At 36.2% G+C, this 21,401-nt stretch overlaps 1 protein-coding gene across 7 annotated transcripts in view; it reads right to left on the reverse strand.

The window, feature by feature from the left end:
* Positions 1 to 21,401, reverse strand: part of VPS13B (vacuolar protein sorting 13 homolog B) — a 483,190-nt gene that overhangs the window by 379,084 nt on the left and 82,705 nt on the right. For all 7 annotated transcript variants that reach the window (XM_087749030.1, XM_087749012.1, XM_087749022.1 and 4 more), the window contains exons 14-16: positions 20,880 to 21,049; positions 17,774 to 17,968; positions 16,031 to 16,155 (exon numbers count right to left, since the gene is read on the reverse strand). In XM_087749030.1, coding sequence (XP_087605156.1) covers positions 16,031 to 16,155; positions 17,774 to 17,968; positions 20,880 to 21,049 — 490 coding nt within the window. The remainder of the gene's footprint in view (positions 1 to 16,030; positions 16,156 to 17,773; positions 17,969 to 20,879; positions 21,050 to 21,401) is intronic.

Raw genomic sequence — 21,401 nt, forward strand, 5'->3', positions numbered from 1 at the left:
AAGTTGGAGAACTAGATATGTATGTTAGCAAAGCTTTTGCAGGCATTGCATGGAAAGAAATGTAATGCACGGTGATAGCAATCAGAATGGTTCCTAGTATCCCTTTTTTTCAAGCCATATATTGCAATCTTTTATTATTTATCTCATCACAGAAGTGCACTGTAACATTTTTCCTTTCTGCCCTTCTCCTTTCTGTTCTTTTGCCTTCTGTTATCCTTTCAGATAACTTACATTTCCTACTTTTCCCTCTTATTTCTGAATATTATTTTGCAGGATTAAAATGAAATATTTCAGAAAAAAAGTGTCTGAATATTTCAAAAGACGAGTTCCCTAATGTAAAATTGGGAAGGAAGAAAGAAGGTAGAAAACCGTTTTCAGCAAAATTCAGGACGAACATGACTCTGCAATAACTCCATCTAAAATAACACACTTGTATTAACAAATTCACTTCCCTTAAGGGGGGGGTCTGTGAAGAGCTGTGACAATCACAGCACACAATATGACGGTAGAAAAGATTTTGCTTTAGAAGTTTGACTATTCATTTAATACATATTACAGCTACCGTACTGAACTATGCTAAATTTAAAACTTAAAAGTTTCACATAAAATAGTCCCTTATGGGTAATAACAGTGTATGAATTTTTTTTAACAATATGCAAATTCTACGCTTATTGTACTTTAACAATCCCATAGGAATAAAGTCTACCGGTCCTCTTCAGATAACTTTGGAGGAATGGGAAGCTGAAGAAAATAAATCCTTTTTTATAGAGAAAAAAAAAAAAAAAAAATCAAGGTGGGGAGAAAGCATTGTACCATGTGTGCAGCAAATGTTGCTTAAAGGAAATTTTAACTAGCCCTGGCTAGTGATGAAAGTACATTTATAATTCAGGATTTGTTATAATAGTTTTGAAACACAAATAATGCATTTAAAAGAACTTAAAATACAAGTTTGCTACCAAACTGCACCTGTTAATACAGAAAATCCATCATTAATAAGGTACTGCGCTATATTTAACCAAAGTTTTATGACCCAAGAGATATATTCAAGCAATAAGTGAAAATACAAGTACAAATAATTTTTTCAGTAAACCAAGTCAGATCTGTGTTTCTACATTGTATCATTAAATTTGTATTAAGCAACTGAATGTGACTTCATATCAAAACTCATCACCATATTAAAACAGTTATGGCACATAGTTGGAGTCTAAAACCACTATTTAAACGGCACTTTAAAACTGTAACAACAATAGAAATAATTATTTCTCAAATCTTTACACTCAAGAGTTAAGATGCAGTTCTGAACATATGTTCATTTAACTGAACAGGTTAAAAAACTACCAATTCAAGCACTCTTCTCTAGGGGAAAATAAATCCTAATGTAACTAGCAGGATAGGCTACTCATTAAAGCTGAACTTGGACAAGTTCCAGAATAAATTTAAGGAAATATGAACAAGCAAGTCTTGCTGTGTAGTGGCATGGAGTGAAAATGAATCTGTCCTAATTAAATGATTTTTAAATACAGCTTGGTTGTACCCAGTTTGCTGACAAACTGTAATACAGACTTGCTGAAATATCTGGATAAATCTGGCATACCATTAAAGAAAATAGTTTTCTGCGCAGTTTTTGAATGAAAACATGAATTGGACCTCATTATACACCGTGCATAGGCACCAATATAACCAGTCCATGTAAGTTCACAGGCCTGCTATGAAATATTTTCAGTTTGTAGACTTTAGGAACAGCAACTTATTCTTTTAAAATCAACACCTCAGAGTGATTGAAAGAATATAGTGGTGAACAGCTGGCTCCAGAGGTTTATATAGAGTCCCCAACTGCAAAGCTGGAACCTGCAAAGTGTTTCCAAAAATTTAATTTTTGTTATTACTCATATCCTGTACAGTAAAATACGATGAGTTCATTTTTTCCAAAATAACAAAAACCAGTAACCTGCTACCAGAACCCAGCAACTGTGCCTTAGAAGAACCTGAATGTAATTTAAGTGCCTAAATAATTTCAGTCAGCATTTGCACACCTTTCCTCTCAGGCAAACAGAAAATGTATGCTGGTTTTATATTTGACATGAACAAAGGCTTCATCTACATACCTACAACAAATCCATATTTCTACTTAATCGGATCTTTCATAACAACTTAAAGAAAATGACAATTTTGATCCTTTTTTTAACATTTAAGCAACTACTATTGGGCAAGGGAAACAATATCTAGCTACTTAATAACAAGTATCAAAACTCTGAAGGGAACGCACAGGGAGAAGAAGAAAGGGAAAGGAAGTTAACCACTACAGTCTTAGAATTTTTTTTTTTTTTTAAATGTAAGACTGAAGTTACTACCACTCACAATAAAAAACACTCCCATCACATGGCTGCATACACTAACACAATTTTTAGTCTTCAGACAGCAACACAGTTATTTGTGCTAGAGGACCAAATTAATTATTATCGAAAAATAATAATTAAACCCGCTTTGGAACACCTCATTCCAAAAACATCTCCAAGACTGATGTCTTCAAAACCTCTTCTGCTCTTCTATAGGCTTCACTAAAGGCTGTCTGACATCTTATGTCATCTCTTACACAGGTGAATTTTCAGCAGCTGCAGCTACCTTTGCCTCTTATTTGTAGGAAATACTGCTAATCATACAATTTATTACAAGGGAAAAACTTCAAGATTCACCAGTTTTTTACTTTTTCTCCAATTAATAAAAAAATTACTTTTTACTTTCTGAAAATTTTAGATATGGGATTAGAAGAGAACAACATGATCATTTCAACACTGACTTCTCTACACTATTTTTTTTTTAACATCAGCTCTGGAATTGAAATTGTCAGTGATGAAAAATGTTTGTAAAGTGTTAATTCATATGTGAATTTCAGAAAAAAAAAAAAAAACAAACCGATTTCCTTGAAACAATTGTGAAAACAAAACAATGCAGGCAAAGTACAAGTGTCAATATGTCTTAGAAAATGAACAGAGGATATCCATTCCCTATTCTCAGTACAGTGTGTGTTTTAATGGAACAATAAAATTTAGCTTTATACAGCAAAGAAAAATAAACGCATTACTACAAGAACAGAAATAACTACTAAATTCAAACAAGTATCTAAAAGGAAGAAACCTTGCAAAAAAACTCCCTTTGAAGCAAACAATGCAAGACTCTGGACATACGTGTTAGGAGCTCTAAACTTGGACTGTTTTTGAAATCAATTAGTTTGTTTTGTTACATTTGGACATTAAAAATTATGATCATTAAAAATTATGATCATTCCATACAAATAATAATACTGGTTTGTGAAACCACAAGGAAGTGAGAAGCAGTGACCTCAGCGGGACTGTCATTGTAACTTTATCTGCTGTGAGACACCAAGAGAAAATGTCAAAGGCTGCAAGAAAAAACAAAGACCTGGAATGTGAGGGTAGGAAAGTCTTGATTTCCCTCAGCTTGAATACAGCCACACTAAGCATCAGTAAGTCTTTCACCCACTGGATTAAAAGTTTAAGAAAGAAGGCAAGAAAGCAGTCTATCACCACTTCCAGTTAAGTCATTGCCTACGTGCCTCAAAATGCAACAGATTTGAACTAGAAATTTGTTGATACCAACAATGGATAACCCAACAAGGGGTTGGGTTTTCAGTCTTACTTTTGGACACATGATAAACTAAGGTGGCTGCTGAAACTGTAATGCCAGACCATGTTAAGCCTGCAGCTGCACTAGAGAAATGTATTTAGGATGTTTAGATCAAATTCAGCCTACTGGCTTTGGGAAAGCTCATCAATGGGACAGATGCAAGGAATCTGAACTTCCACCAAACTGCATGTGGAGGTCAGTCACTAATTGCCATTTCTTTGAAAAAAACCTCCTTTTCTAATCACTAGTTAATACTTGCCTCCAGAAAGAATCATTAAAGTGACAAGAGCAATCTGTAAAAGAATAACATTCCAAGTTCTCTGCTCTGAGAGAGCCCTTAGTCTTCTTTACGTCCTTTATATGGTTAGCTTTACACACATCATCAAACAACTGAATCTCGTGCATAAAGTTGTATCTTTGAAGAACTGCATCTCCAGAACTCCACAAGGTTTGAGGGGGAAATAAGAAAACAAGGGATAAGAAACTCTCCTCATGGGTTGTTATTAATGCCAATTTAGAACATTTTTTCTTATGTACATGTTAAACATCTATGCTTTCTTTACTTCTGCAAGAAGGTCTGTAACTTTTTAACGTGAATCTAGGAATCTTATTGTCCTTGATTGTGGATGTTAGTGGGGACAAGGGAAAGGATATGACATTTAGCTGTATTATATCCAGTGAGATCCAAATATAAGAAAAAATGGGAAAATATGAGGAAAAAATTAGAAAAATCAGTACTTATTACAGTGACCAAAGATCAAAACATATTAAAAAGGCAAAACAAAATTAAAAAAAAACCAACCAAACAAACAAAAAAACCAAACCAACAACAGAAGAGTCCAGAAAGAAGCAAGGACATTTTATAGGGAACCACCGGCTTGATGAGGGTAGTACACAGAGAATCATACCAGAAGCAGAGCACTTTTACATCTACTATTTGAGTTGTGCCATGTATCTTCTCAGGAGAACTAGTTCCTACTCAGAAAAGCAGCAATGCCAAAATAAATGCAATCATTATCATTTACCTCCTGGTAAATGATAGTTTCCCTGACAGGGGGAAATTGGCTGGAACTTGGAGATGCTGTAACTAAACAATGGCAGATGACCAAGGCCACCAAAACCACCAGAGGTAACCAGGTAAAAGTTGCTAGTGTCCATAAACCTCCAAACAGCAAAGATCTACGTTTATTAAAACGGAGCAAGTATTACATTTTTTTGTTGCTTTTGTAAATCTAGTGTCATTGCTTTGGATACCACAGTGTAATCCAATCTCAGTAGCCACAGGGGTAGAACAGGGTTTGGGGAACGGACTTCCCACAGAGCAGCCTGCTTTACTATCCAGAGAAGCAACCTCTCCCCCTCCCTCTTCCTTTTCGTCTCCTCCTTACCCTTTCACACACTCCCAGAAGCAGCAACAGCCATTAAATCAGTCCTCTAAATCTGCCACACAGAGCCATTTGGTTGCCATTAGCAGGTAAAACAGGGAGCCAGGAGGGCTCAGAAACATGCTGGTGCTCAGTGAAGAAAATTACATGGACAAACGCGGTCATCTGCTGAACATGACACCACAAAACAGGAATAGGACAGAAAGGCTGCTGTCATTTGGCAAGGAGATCCATGCTTAACCTGGTGTTATCAGGGGAGCAAGAGTCATGACTATGGCAGCCCTGAGAACAGCAACTACTTCCATCATCCTTTCATGCTGTCAGAAGTAAGAGCATCAGTTCTCAGAAACTATCCCTTCAATCCGAGGCAAATTCACACAGTCAACTCAACAGCTAATAATACAGTCAATTACAAGGGTTTTTTTGTAGGATACAGGATATGATTTTGTAGGATAGAATTTTGTTGAATTACTAGCACAATTAAGCACACATAAGGATTTTTTGATACAGAATCCTATCTAATATGATCTTTTAAATTGCACTTATTATTTTGTTTTTAAGTTACTGTCAAATTACCTTTCTTATTCCCAGCAAAGCTGCAAAATTTGGCATCTTAAATACAAATTAGTTATCATCTCCTAATAAATTTATTTCAAAATGTGCAGATATTTCATTTCTTAGACTATTCCATTCTACTAATGATTTCAAATTTCAAACTCTTTTCCTACCCCAAATTTGCAATGTGACTTTCCTCTTTGCTATTTCTTATAACACTTTGGAAATTATCAAACATGTTCGAAAATTACATATACATTATTTACAAGGAAACAGCCCAGCTCGTGGGGCCTGTCTATGGTGAGGACCTTTCCATTTGCCAGAGCCAGCACAGCTGACCAGACCCTCTTCCTTGCCTGAAAGTACCCCAAAAGTAAATTCTAGTATCCGTTAAGATAGAAGTTACAGCATCAAAAGGAAGTTGCTGGAAGGGGGGAAAGAGTGCTTTGTTATTCCCATTACCAGAGAAGCCTTTAATATAGCAAAGGATGGATCAAGGGTATCGTCAACAGCAAGGACATGAACGGACAAGGTGTGCTACTGATTCGCATGTATATGCTGCGTAACAGCAGAAAGAGTGTAAAGGCTGTTAAAATGATTATGTTGTGGCCTCGTTAATTAGCAACCTCAAAAGAATTTTAAAGGATATTAGAAGCTATTTAAAGCAAACCAATAAATCTCAGTAAATGCATAATACTTTTTACTTCAAAGACTACAATTATTGTTAAATCTAAATTTACCACCTTAAGCGCTGACTCCGGCATTGACTTTACACATTCTTTCCTCAAAAATAATACAAACTTTGAAGCAGATTCTATGGATATAGTTTTTTGTGTTCAGTTTTGGTCTATTCACTGTGAGAGTCTCATTACATCTACCTCATTACTTAAAAACTCCACAATCCCTAGTGAGTCTTCAAGACCATCAAAATTATCACATACATACACACTGAAGAAAAAGACGCCATCAGTAAAAGATAAAATCAGAAAAACATTTTCTTGCTGTGATATATGTACACAGCCAAATCCAAGATGTATGCAACATAAAAGTTAGAGTATAAGAAATACAAGTACTTTCAGAGCAAGAGACTAAGTCAGTGACAGCGTTGTAACAATTCCATTTCCATTTTCCCTTCTTTTAAAAATTAAAAATACAAAACCAGATTCTTAATTCTGTCATTCTGCATGTATATGCACATTTTTTGACTATCAAAGAAATATTCTAATCATGCTTACCAAATATATTTCCATCTATTTGATTTTTCATTTTTGAATCAGTCATTAAACTCGAAGGAAATGCTAGCTAAAAATCAGCGAAGAAAACTAATTAAAATTTACTTTAAAACCCTGTAGGCTTTTGTTTAAAAAACATACACATCATAATGGATAAAAATTCTGATTAATTGAAAAATAAATCCACAATTCTTATACTAGTGTCTCAACCAACATAATCCTTTCCATTTCTTGCAGTAATATCAGAAGCACCTGTAACAGGTATAACTGATTTCCAAATCTGTTCAGATATACAGATTTTGTTCTCATAGTTTACTGTTTAAGGGCCTCATCCCACATGAGCCTGACTTCAGTTGTTCTCTTGTTCTTCCTTTTTTGTTCAAATTGCCCTTTCATGTTCTCATCCAAAACACATCATACTAAGAAAATCTAGTTCAGAAACTGGGAGCTGATGTTCTTTAGAAGATTAAAACCTAATGAAAATCAGACAATGCCTATCAGATATACAGGCCCAATGGAGGTCCAAATATTAGCATGTGTTCAATACGGTACCTGTTCCTTAGTATGTACAGCTGACAGGTTACTTTAAAAGATGTTGCTAAAGAAATAATAAAAAAAAATTACAAAGCTATAAACAAAATACACAAATAACACGCAAACCCTTAGCCTAAAACCAAAGACAGATCCTGATCTATGAGAAGGACTATTGCCATAGAAAAGAAAAAGCACATCTGGGTCCCAGAGGGAACAAGCATGAGGAGAATACAGCAAACAAATGATACTGGACACAGGACAGTATGCTTCTCCTACCTAGAGATGAACACAGATGCAGTAACGCTGCTAAGGTATTATGGACAGCTGAACAGATGAACATGCACATAAACCCTTATATTTGGTTTATTTGTTGCTCCAACTGAAGATAAATACAGCTTTTTTTTAAATAAAATGTTTTTAGTCACCATTTATCATGGTTATCAAATTCAACTGAGTGTCACATTAACATTCTTGTAAAAATAGGCGCATAATTTAAGACTATAGAGCTTCTGGTACCTCACTCCAGGCAAAAATGAAGCCTATCACTCAACAACGAAGCTCTGCAGAGTCAAAGAAGGATATGCTGCAGCTTGTCCAGCAACACAACAATCCTCCATAAGCATAATGGATGCAACGATAAAAAGATAAACAAAATCAGCAATTCTATATAGCTTATTCAAGAAGCATATAGCTTATTCAAGAAGCCTTTAAACATAGTGCTTTAGTGAAGGAGGATTATTTAGTGTGCAAGGTGAAAAATACAGTTTCAGAAACATAATTCTATAGGGAGCTATATTAAAAGTCCTAACGCAAGAAAGAATCTAATTTTTTCTTCAAGTTATTGTATTTAACAACTACAAATTTTTAAGACAGTGCTTTCAGTCCTATCAACTCCCATGGCATTTTCTTATAAAGAAGTTGCCAAGAAAAAAGCGAAAGGTAAGAGAGCAACTGTAACACTAAGGTACACTCCTTCAAAATCCTATGTAATGACCAACATTTGAATGGGGGTGGCTAGCAGAATGACACCACAGTTGAACTCCATGCCCTTCAGTTTCAGGGTGCAGGTTTCAAGCAGGTTATGTCCTTATTTGCCAACTAAGGAAGGCCAAGTGCAGGCTCCAGTAATAGTCTGTGGCTGTGCATGCTGTTTACCCATTAGCTTCCTCCCTGCCAGTTTCAGGCCACAGCAGCTGGCACTTTCTCAAACAATGCTGAAGGGAGCAAGCATGCCAGAAGCTGTCTCCAGTCTGAAGCCTGACCATATCCTCCTTAGCTTTAATTTTTTTTTCCTCCTTTTAGGAGTGTAAGGGAAAGCTACAGGAAGGCATATGGACATGAACTGAACCATCAGAGGCCACCAGGCCTCAGGGGCACAGACTGGTTTCTGGAATGTTTTATTTAATAGTATAGATGCCAGCTCAGAGACTGTATTTCTCTTTGTGATTCACAGATACACTTAAAGAGGGGTTTAAAAAAAAAAAAAAAAGCCACCAAATTGCAGGCAAAGTTTTGGAGAAATAAAGGACAAACATTGTCTGTGAAGACTTGCCACCACTGGATCTTTCTGGCCAGAGTTTACATGGGTAAAGCATCATAAACTGAGAATATCACCAAAAATCCTAACCAGATATTTTCTACAGATAGTGGTAACACTAAGTAGGAGAAACAGAATTTCCAAATATGTCCAATACAAAAGGAATATATATTAGGGATTCAAATTTTCTGTAGTATTTATGCTGCGTAACAGCAGTTGAGCTTTAAGTTTTGAGACAAGCAGTCTCAAGTAAAGCAAAATGCATTTTCAACCCTGAAAATCCTACACATTTTGAAATAAATACCATTTGCTTGTTTCTAGTAAAAATGCCAGCAAATACTAATGGCAACAGTTACAACAACCAGGATAAAGTACTCACCATGTGCAATCACTTTCCCTGGACAGATAGTAGTTAATAGACTTAATTTACTTTCACTGAAGAGCCTTGACAATTAATTAGTCTAAATAACTACACTGGAAACACTATAAATGACCACCCTTTACTGTCAACTCTGCTGAATTTCCTCCTCATGGACAACACTAAAAAATACAACTGCTTCCAATTTACATTGATTAAAAGTGCACTTTTAACAGATTTGCTGAATGCTGCCTGCCACATCTGCTGAGAAGCAGTAAGATTAGATCTGGACTTGATTTAAAAAAAAAAAAATTAAACTAGAGGTTTCCAACTGAAGTTAATTTGTAGTCACACTAATCAAGCTGCAAGTCATGTACTCAGAATGCAAAACCCCTCCTGGACAGACGCTTGTTCTTGCTTACTGACAACAGGTCCTTCCAGAAGACTACAGTTGAAAAGTGCCCCAAAATGTTCATGTTGAAACTTGATACATTAATATCACTGCAGATTAGAAAATGTTCCACACAAGTTCCTTAAGCATCTTCATCCTTATACACAAGCATGACCTACTTCAACTTCCATAATGAAAGATATGTTAAACTGTGTTATCAATGAAAAAAAAAAAAAATCATTCTCCTGTTAAAATTGTTAAACCACCCTATACTACTGTTCACAATTTACTATGATATATTGACATACCTACTCCTCAAACAAACACAAAGATGCACAGTAAACCAAACTTCTGACAGTGTCAAATTCTTTGCTCTAAGCCATACCAAAACCAAATACCAATAAATTTAAAAAAACAAAACAGAACAAAAAACACTCTGATTTAGTATGATGTTCTTTAATGCATTTTCTAGGCAATGGCAGAGAAGTACATAATGCTGAAGCAATCCAGCATACTCCCTAGACTGATTGTTCACATCTGAGGCAATTCTACACAACCACCTCTGCAGAACCCAAGAGAATGACTGCTTCTGTCTGGTTTTGCACTGCCCATATCACTGGCATATCTCAATAGTTCAAGCAGGTTTTTACACGTGCTAGCTCTAACTGAGATGATGCTGATGTGGCTGAAACTCTCTCCCGTACACTGATGGCATCTGTTCAGGCACGCAATCTCAGATCTTTTCTGTTTCGAAGGATACCCTGAATTTTTCATCTGGCAGTTATATCCAATTACTGACATAACTAATAGTCACAACTGAATGCTACAAAATGAGTTTCATGTGTTCTCAACCTGTTTCTGCTTCTGACCCAGGAACCGAGCATGCCCCTCAACTGCCCATGTGAAACACAATCCACATCCAATCTAAATTGACATTACTCTTGATTTACTGTGACTAGTCAATAAAACAGGCTGCCAAAAATCAAGACCCAAGTGTCAATTTATTGGAAAACTTCCTAGATTTATGATCTAATGCTCACAGTTTATGGATATCTGGCTCTGTGTTTCTTGCCAGCAGGGTCGGCTTGCCCTTACTAGCAGAACTGCACTGAACTGCATGACAGCTACATCTCATGACTCTCAAGCTCACAAATCTACTTTGATTTCTAGTTCTAAGCAGCATTACTCCACTGGACATGGCCTGCGAAGATGCTTCAATCAAAAAAGTAACAGATAGTTCACCTGATCCCCCATTACACACTTTTAACCCTCTCTTCAGTGAGCAGCAAATCCTAAAATCTCCTACTGTCATCACAGTAGCACCTTGTCAGTAAAGGCCACGTCAGCAGGAGCTAATTTCCTTGCTAAAGAACTTCTTACTGTGCAAGAAGCCAGATCTTCATCTACCACACTGCTTGTGGATCAATATGAATTGCTCTCACTCTGGTCAATTCATTGCGATACCATTAAATGCACACAGGATTTTCAAGATGACCCATAAAAGAGACAGGAGCAGGTGCACTTCATGACTCAGAGGAGCTTATAATGTCCTTACTGGATTGTGTAAGGAGTCTAAGAATGAATTCTGTAGATAGGAATACAGTTGTATGGCATACTGCTATGTGGCTTTAATTAAGAGAGGGATGTTTGCCTTGTGAGGAATATATGATGGAAGAAAATGGAAGTAAAGCTGTATAAAAATACAAACACCTTTACAGTAACAGAGCAGAAATCTAAACAGTAATAACACAAGATCTTTAGAATCCTCAGTTTTTGTAATGCTTAACATTAAATTTTTAAATTTATAAGTTAAACCAAATTATGTGTACAAAGCAACCATTTGGCAACTACACAGTGACAAAGTCAAAATAAAAGCTAGGAAGTCAGGTAAGAAAACAAAATGCTGATGTTCAGATCACTGGCAAAGCATGTTTCTCAATATCCTTGTATAATAGTTAGCCAAAAGGAGGTTACAACCTAAGGTGCCAATCTAAGGTAAATGTAACAGATTCTAGAGACACAGTAAATATTTACCTTTACAGTTAAATCTGTGTTGAAATATTAAGAGCAGCTATATTATATAAATGTTCTTAAGGGTTCATAAAAACAAAGCCTACAGAAACTGCACATATATATTCCATGTGAGGATCTCTGTATCTAGATTTCTGTAGTAATCTTTCAGTACTGTGAGGGCACGTATTAATAAAATAACTGTCGGGACTGTAATCCACAGCTTTCTTAAATGAAAAAAGTGACATCATATCTCTGGGCAGCTGAGGTACCCAGCATATGATACATGTGACTTCCTTTAACAGCAGAGCAAATTTTAAACTTTTGTCAGCTTTTGTCAATAATGGATAGCTCTTCAATAAAAACACTGAAGGAAAGAGACACGATGACAACACAAATCAAATCTCATGTTGTCACATGGAAATTTATTTCCTAAGACAGTACCTGTGGAAAACAGTTCAAAAGAGAGAATCTTTGCAAAAATTATATCCATTTATTTATTCTCTCAAAGATTTATTTTTTTGTTTACCAGTAATTATCTAGATCTACTTGCAAGTTTCTAGTCCAGATATTTGTTCTGATAGAGTAACAATTCAAGAACAATAAATTAACTGCTCTGTACTCTCTAATAATTAAAGTGCAGACCACGAAATCCTAGATACTAATTTACCCAGCAGGTCCTCAACTTGTTCATAAAAGATTCATTCACACACTCAAATTTAACACGACCATCTATTAGTCAAGTCTGTACTGGTGCTTCCTTGCAGACAACAAACCAGCAGCTATTGCTCTGGTCTCAAAATGAGAAAGAAGAGACTCATTATCAAGGAAACAGACCCCTTGAAAATAAACTACTGAACCAAGAAGCTGAATGGAAAGGTCGCAGGGATAGATCACATCATCCCCATTTATAACCTTATTCCACCAGATTTTAGAGTCTCAAAAGCTGTCACAGGTGGAGACAGTAAGTGAGAACCTTCCCACAGACCTGATAAAGGAAAACGAAAGTCCGGAACACACTTGTCACTGAAAGGGAACTTAGAGAAGACAGGTCAAAAAAAGAAGAAAAGCAATAAAATAACACATATAACTAGACCGATATCTAGCTCAAAACATACAGATGACACACTTCACTATCAATCCAGATATCAGAAAAATAAAGGAAGGCTATTCAGAACCTATATTCTTTAATGTTACTTTAATGTTCTTCAGAAGTACAATAAAGTGATATTGTATAAGAGACAGAGGGTTATAACACTAAGGTGTCTTACACTTAATTACCTCATGTGTTACCACAGACATTGTAGCCAAAAGAAAAAAAGAAAAAGAAATCAGCTAATTCCTCTCAAGATTTCTGTTTGGCAATAAACATTCTTGTCATTCATTTTAGGCTTTTGAACATATTCTGCTAATTCTCAGTTGTTTTTAGACATCCTCCTGAAAGCTTTGAAAGCTGCTTTACAATCTGGCATGCAACACTACATAAAGTAGTTGTAAAATATTGACATTAACATTGTATTTTGCATCCTGTAATGCTTGACAAAAACAAAAGACCAGATGTTTTTACTTTAATATAAAAATAGATTAGCTATACAATTTAAAAGATGTCAAAGACTTAGTTACCCAGTGAGCTTGATCACATTTCTTCTATAAGACGAAAGTGTATTAACTGAAATTAAAACAGACATCAATCTAGTAGGTAAAACAAAACAGCACTTTTGTAACATTTATGGTTATTTACTGGAATTTACTGGGCTGATGTTGCTGAAATTTTATCTGTTAAAGCATGCTACCGATGTTTATCAACCAGTTCTAAAAAATAAATATTACTACAGTATTTAATACACTGTATACATTTTGAGATTGTTATACTGAAACTAGAAAAGAAAGCTATTCTACTGATTTATGTCAGAAATAAAGTTGAGATTTTCGCTGCTAACTCAAAACATACTACCTGAGGGATTCCATAACAGTTCATAAAATGTCTTTGTTTTTAAAAGGTATGGTCTGTGGTATATATTTTCTACGAAGAAATAGAAGAACACATGTAGCATCAGATGTGTGTACTTTAAGAAACTCTGGAATGTGAAATCTAAAAATCCAAATAAAGCAGGTGGTATAATTTGGGGGGGAGGACCGAATTTAAGTTTAATGACATTACCAGGTTATCCTACCAGACTAATTCTCACTCACTGCATGACTTCAATGAAGCTCTCAGTCCTCATGCTGATTTCGATTTAGTTCAAGTGCTATTTGATGCGTTTCATCTGGAATTTTATTCACTTCAAACTACACTTCATTTAACCAGGCTGCTGCTGTACTCATTTGTTTTTCTACTTTATTACCCGCAAATTGGTGTTGCTTAGTTTAAATAAATTGTTGGAATAAGTTAATTTTATATAATTATTTCACACTGTTAATAAATGAGTAAGCTTTAGAAAGATATCATATCACAAAATGAGAAATCTATTTTAAAATACACTACACCACAATAAGTGTTGGTCTTACAAGATCTACTAGCAAGCCACCTATCAGCATTTATTATTTTAACACAGGACCATTCTCCTGCCTTCACTTCCCAAAACTACTGCTCGTTTTTATTTTTCTATGTTATTAGCCTACCATACTCTATTTTCCAGCTGGGCACACATCGTAATACACTGTATTTTTAAAAGAGAGAGAAAGAAAGTGAGTAAGACAGAAAGCATGAGAGAGAAGCAGAGACTGCACAGGAGAGAGAGAGAATGCAAGCACGAGGCCATGCACACACGAGGTAGAGCGTGATGGCAAGCATGCAACAGAGCATGTGGAAAAGCGTGAGAAACCAAGCATGAGCAAGCAAGAGATAGAGCAAAGTGAGCACAAGCACACACAAAAGACAGCGCAAGTGCACTCACGAGAAAGCACCAGCACGTGAATACCATGAACTTGCCAGATGACAGATTTTTTCAAACATTTTTCATCTCTAAAATCATTTTTGATTTGCACAATGTTTTATAATGTACTAAATAAATTTAAGTTTACCATTAAACACTAATTTATTTCCACAGTTTACTAACAAGGATCACTAATCAGAACTTAGTGTTAAAAGTCAGGGCATGTCAGGAAAGGCTGTCAATCCTACCAGAGTACTGACGTACTCCAATTAGTGCCAATTATGGATTATCCTCGTAACATTTATTATTTTTTAGCAAAACACCACAACAGAACAGCAATTCATTTGAAGTGGTTAGTACTTTTGTAAACTATTGATGGAAAATATGAGAAAGTCAATTAGGCTGCTACCACCTGGTGGTGTGCTGATTATGCTAAAAACTTCTTATATTTAACATGGTATCATAGCTTGTGAGAGAGAAACTAGTATATTCTCTATGTAGCACTATGAACAATGACAGACAGTCTTTTTTTTTTTTATAAACCATTAAACTTTCACAAATGACTGTTACAAATTAGCTATACAACACAGAATGTTTGAAGCCAAACTATTTAACACATTAACCTGTTTTCCTGTTATCTTGTCATTTTATGTAAGATTCTTTGTATGTATTTAGTCATAAAGTAGTATTACAGACAGCTACTGCTCAAAATGAGGGATAAAGAAAACTAATGTCCAGTCCAAAGTATTGCCAAATGCATTTTCTTGAAAACAGTTTTTATGAGTACAATTTATTAATAAAAAAAACTCTTACACACTGACATTTATGATCATAAGATTTAACCTACAGAGCTAAATTTAAATACTGAATTTCCATGGCATTAAAGTTTTAAAAAAAAAAAATTACATAACTCATTTTATAATAAAGCACAGAATTGTCTTCAGAACAGAACTGTTTGCATTTAAAAATCTGAACTACTACAAACAGCTTAATACCTGATCACAATGTTAAAACACTTTCAACTGTAATGACTAACAGAACTAGAAGTCTGGTAGAGACTGTCTTTTTGTGGAGTTCGGGTGTTTTGTTTTGTGTCTCCCCCCCCCCCCCCCATTTGTTGCTTTTTATTTGGTTGAGTTTAAAACAGAAAGAGCTGACCTGTTCAGTTAAACACATCAAGCTTGCCATCAATATGTAACTTCAGCTTTTGTATCCACTCAAGGAAATGGAAACTGGTTCACAGAATTCTACAAGGTCTAGAAGAAAGCCATTTACTACAGGGCTTGTGTAGCCTGTCCTCTCAACCAAACAAGGGTCTAAAATGTTTATTAACAGCTATTCTTACAAAGAAATTTATTAACGATAACAGACTTAATAGTAGAATATGATAGAAGAGACAGAGAAGTTTAGGTATATATATGGAGCTTGGCCTTTTTAAATCATTCATTAGAAACACAAAAGTAGTTGAGCGCATTACTTAAATACACTGTACAAGCTTAATGCTCACCAATATTTGGGAAACTTGATCAGCTTGCCATAAACAGCAGTACTGAACGAGGGGATAACTGGAACAGGGAAGCAGTACAATCCTTTACTGTCCAAAGAAGTCAGTGCTGCTTGAAAACCAAATATCTGAAACAAATTAAGTTGGTCAAAGGGTATACTATCACGTGATTAGATCACTTTCAAGTTACTTTTATAACACAATATACACATTTTTAAATATGCTCAATAAATATGAAATAAATTGTGTACAATTTTTAGATAATTCCTTTTCCCCCAAACACAAATATAACTAGAAAAATCTACCTAAATTAATGTCCCAATAGGAATACATATAAAAATATTTTCTTTGTTCCAAAAATAAGTGTTAACTACACTCTGAATTTTAAAAAAATGCTGAATTATAATTTAATCAACTAAAATACATTATTCTATATCCTTTAAATTTGCAGATTACACATTGCCTTTCATATAAAATAAATAAAATCACTTTTTGTAATTATTGGCCTAAAAAAGCGGTATTTAAGGAAATGAGAGCTTCCCTTCAAAGCTTTTTACCTTAATAAGAGCATCTATAGAAAGGTTCATCACAACTATTCTTTATGATTTTCCCCTGTTCAATACGGAAAACAAATGGTCGTAGAATTGGCTTTTTAACATGCTGTACCACCATTCACATAAGAACAGAACACTTCGGCCTATATTAAAGCTAGCAAATAAATCCTATAAAACTCAAAATTGAAGTCCGTATTTTGCAAACACTGATCACACAGCTGCTAAAGACTTTTTGAATAGAAATAAATCCCCTCAAACTGAAAACTATACAGATGACTTGCAATATTGCCATACCAATAACTTTAAATGTGACAGAAGGTAAACATGTCACCCAGAAAACCGAAAGCTTGCCATGCAATTCTGGTACAGAGTTTGTTTTACACAGGTAGTAAGGATTTCATTGTTTTAATCTCTATCAAGATATCAGCACAGAAGTGAATAGATAACTGAAAAATTTAGCAAAATTAAGAGTACTATTAGTAAACATTTACATTTTAGTAGCACCCAAAAGGTTTCAAACTACCTGAGCACATCGTAAAAGGTCGCAAGACCTGTTTTAAAACTCTTCTTGATATTTCACTTTTTCATTCTACTAAAATCTCAGCAGATAGCAACTGAATAATCTCAAAGCAATTTTTCAGTAGCTTCTTCAACTTCCCCCAACTTCAAAATAAGAACTCCTCTCATATAATGGATCTTTAACTGAGAACATTCAGAGGTTTTTCCTCTTGTAATGAAAAAAAATGAAATTGTTTGGCAACAGTTTTTGATTGTATACCTTCACTATCATGCTTTTCCTCTATCAGTACTACTAGAAGTAATGGGTTTTCCTCATAACATCCCATCAAGTTTCTAAGTGTAATTCACTGCAATCTACATATTCTATAAGTGTTATCCTAGAAGAGGGGAAAGGTTTCTTTCTAAATTATTTTAACTCGATCTTGCCACAAAGACCTTGGGGCTTCAGTCTGTAGTTTCCTCATGTGAAGTTTTCTGTTCATATTACAAAACTCAGGCTCAGGTCAGAAGCAGCAATCTCAAACAACATTCTGTGAAATGTGTTTACTCTACATCCTTTTAGATAAGCTGAAAACTTTCTCCCAAGAAACCTGCTAACACAGGATTATCTATACTTCTATCAAATTTTTCTCAGCACGCTGCAGCAACAAACAGATCTCAAGCCTTCTTTTACCTTCAGATAGCAGTGTGAGTAACAGTAATGAAGCAGGTTGTCAGACGGCTGGCCGAGGCTGCTGACCATGTGCACCAGTTGCTCGGCGTACATCGGCACTGAGTGCTCCAGGTTAACCTTATCCACCAAAATTCGGACGGAAGGTAAAGGCCGCAGGGGCTGGAAGCTTGCAGCATTTAACAGTCCACTTAAGTTCTAGGGGAGGGGGGAAAAAAAACATGCAATTATTACGCTACAGATGTATTATCTACCATATTTACATATTCTTATCTCCCTACACACACAAGCAAATCTACATGTAATAAACTGTTACAGATACCACGGCCTTATGGTCATTATAATACGAATCCTTCAATCTTTTCAAAATAATTTCTTCAAAGTTCAAAATTTATGTATAAACTTTTTATCCATATTTGTCTCGGGTGTAGGTGCCCAGGTGGGGGCAGTGGGGGGCTGCAGGGGCGGCCGCTGTGAGGGCTGCCCCGTGCCAGACACGGCCGGTTCCAGCTGGTTCCAGCCGGTGCTGCAACAGCCCCGCTGCAGGACACAGCCGAGCCCATCGGCCAAGCTGGTGGCACCTCTGTTGAAACATATTTAAGAAAGGGCAAAAATGCCACACAGGCTGAGAGGACTGAGGGGAAAAAAAGTGAGAAGCAGCAATACGAACAGCAAGGTCAGAGGAGAAGGAGGGGGAGGAGATGGTGCTCCAGGCACCAGAGCAGATGTTGCCCTGCAGCCCATGGAGGAGAGCACGGTGGAGCAAGGATTTCCCTGCAGGCCATGGAAGAGACCACACCAGAGCAGATATCCACGCTGCAGCCTGTGGAGTACCCCACACTGGAGCAGGTGGACATGCCCTGAAGGACACTGCAGCCTTGTGGAGAGCCCACACTGGAGCAGATTCTTCCTCAAGGACTGTGGGAAGGACTCACACTGGAACAGCGGAAAAGTGTGAGGAAGAGGGAGTGGCAGAGATGAACTGTTACAGACTGACCGCAACCCCCCATTCCCTATCCCCGAGCCAGGGAATGAAGGAGTGAAGTCGAGCCTGGGAAAAAGGGGGGCAGGGAGGAAAGGTGTTATTTTGATTCTTGTCTTTGTTTCTCACTATCTAAGTACATTTTAACTGGCAATAAATTAAATTAATTTTCCCCAAGTGGAGTCTGTTTCGCTAGTAATGGTAATTGGTAAGTGATCTCCCCTTCTTTACCTCGACCCATCCTATTCTCTCCCTCCTGTCCTGTTGAGGAGGGAAAGTGAGAGAGTGGCTGGGTGACTACCTGGCAGCTGGCCAAGGTCAGCCCACTACCAGAATATGCAAAGTCAAAATATTTTGTTCTATAAAATATTTGCTTACATTTTTATCACTCCAAAGCACTCTCACCATACTAAACTAATGCTGATCTAACCTTTACACTGTCATGTATTATTATGTATTCACAGTCATGCCAGACATCTCAGCAAAAAAAAGATGCCATTCCAAAAAAATAAATATTGCAATTTTACACATCCAATTATATTTTTCATAGTATCCATTAAAATGAAGTACTGTATCCAGTACAAGACAGACATGGACATATCAGAATAAGTTTGCTGGAGGGCTACCAAAGTAGTTAGGGGGTTGGAGCACATGAGCTCTCTCTCGGGAGAGTCTGAGACAACTGGAGTCTTTCAGCCTGGAGAAGGCCAATGAAAATGGTTATACACGCACACTATAAGAAACGCCATAAATTAAGACTTTCCATATTCTGTCCTCTTGTGCATACACATACAATCGTAAACCACATAAACGTGCCATAAATAAGCACATTCTATAAAAAAAATACAGCACAAGTTAGGCAGTGCTCCCCTAGTCAGCAAGTATCTATTACGTTATGAAGATAATTTAATGTCATTGTGCCTTCCCTCATGTAATACTACTCAAATCCATCTCAAAAAAAAAGATTTCACCTTTCTTAAATATAAATGCTTCACAAATACTAATACAGTTACTTTCACACCACCTTCAGAATATACAACTTCATCTCCATTTTAGACAAGAAATTATCATTGAAAAGAAAGGCTGATACAAAAATAATTCACTAATTCTTGAAGTCAGTTTGAATGCCAATTTTTGAATGTTTAGCATAGCAAAGTACTTAACAAGTAAAAGCCTACCTCCCGTTGCTTTAATTGGAACCACAGATACTGAGAAGTTCTACAAAGTACATCCGACTAAAAGAGCTCATCCTTAAGTACAAGCAACATGTATTTAGTGTCCACTTGTGAAAAAACACATTGGAAATGTGATAAAACACTTTCATTATCAGACAAAAATTCCTAGAAATTGAACTCAGTCAAGAACTGATTTTTTTCCTTCTTCTTCTTCCCGTCCCTTCCCTTATCCATAAAATACCTTCCAGCCTCTGCCGCAAGAGGTAAACTTAGTGCAAGTCTTCACTACAAAACACTGATTCATCCCTACAGTGCCTCAGCTTTGTGCACTGAGGAAGGAGTCGTGTAGGAATAAAACCAGTACAGGATTCTTTAGCTGGAGTAATACTACAATTATCCAGAAGATAAAACAAATTAAGGTTGTTAAGAAAATTTCATTTCTGGCTCTCTGAGCTAGTCACTCAGCAGTTAAACTCTCAGTAACAGACGAAGTCCTGCTGGCGTCCTGGCTGGGACTAGTACACACAGAGCTAGCTGGCTGTTAACATCTACGAAGTCTCTACTGAGCTTATGTATTCAAATATTTCAGACTTCAACTTTAGGAAGACCTGCATGGCAAAATGACAACAGGTACTCTTCTGATCGAAAGGTTTCCATAAAAAACAAAACTTCAAGTCAGAGATACTTCTTTTTAATCTGCTTGATGATTTAAAAATCTTTTTTCTTCCAAATTCTTTTTTCCTACCAATACATGACACTTTTAGTTTACACGTCTAGCTAGTCACCGCACACACCATTTGTCTTAGGTATCTGAAGGGAAGGCTCATGGGCACCAATCTCATTTGGAACTCAGTAATACATCCGGCACATGGAATAACAGCCCAGCGAAAAAATTTACATGAAATAGCACATGCTGATATAAAGAACTGAATAAATATCTGTGTGTACATACCTTCTCACCCATGATTATAGGCATCAGGTGGTCTAGTAAATTGAATTCTGCCACAGGGATTATAATTGTACACTTAAGAACAGTGAATGTTGTAAGTCGAGTGGGAATGTATTCCTCCAATGATGCTACTTCTTCTGAACTTGGCATAGTTCTATTTCCATCCATAATATCTACAATAAATCAAGATTACATATGTTTTGATTAAAATCTATAAAATATCTCCTACAGTTGCTGTTTCAGAAATGGTTAGGGACTAGCAAAAAAACAGAAAGCATTTCCCTCCCCCCCACCCCACCCCCCCCCCCCGTTAATAATTTTATTCCACACTGGTTCTACATAAGGCTAAATGCAATCGTAACTGGATTCTCCTTACTTCAAAGTCTGTATAGGTCTCTCATCTTAACAGTTTACCATAGCTTGTTTCCATGCATTTTTATCTTGTATAACTATTATTTCAAACTAATAAATACATACCAACAGGGATACTCTCTAAGACTCCAAAATTAAGCTAGAATTGTCAAT

This window comes from Nipponia nippon, unplaced genomic scaffold (assembly GCF_047370975.1).
Source record: "Nipponia nippon isolate SJK-2023a ecotype South Korea unplaced genomic scaffold, ASM4737097v1 scaffold_1, whole genome shotgun sequence".
In the NCBI taxonomy this organism is placed as follows: Eukaryota; Metazoa; Chordata; class Aves; order Pelecaniformes; family Threskiornithidae; genus Nipponia; species Nipponia nippon.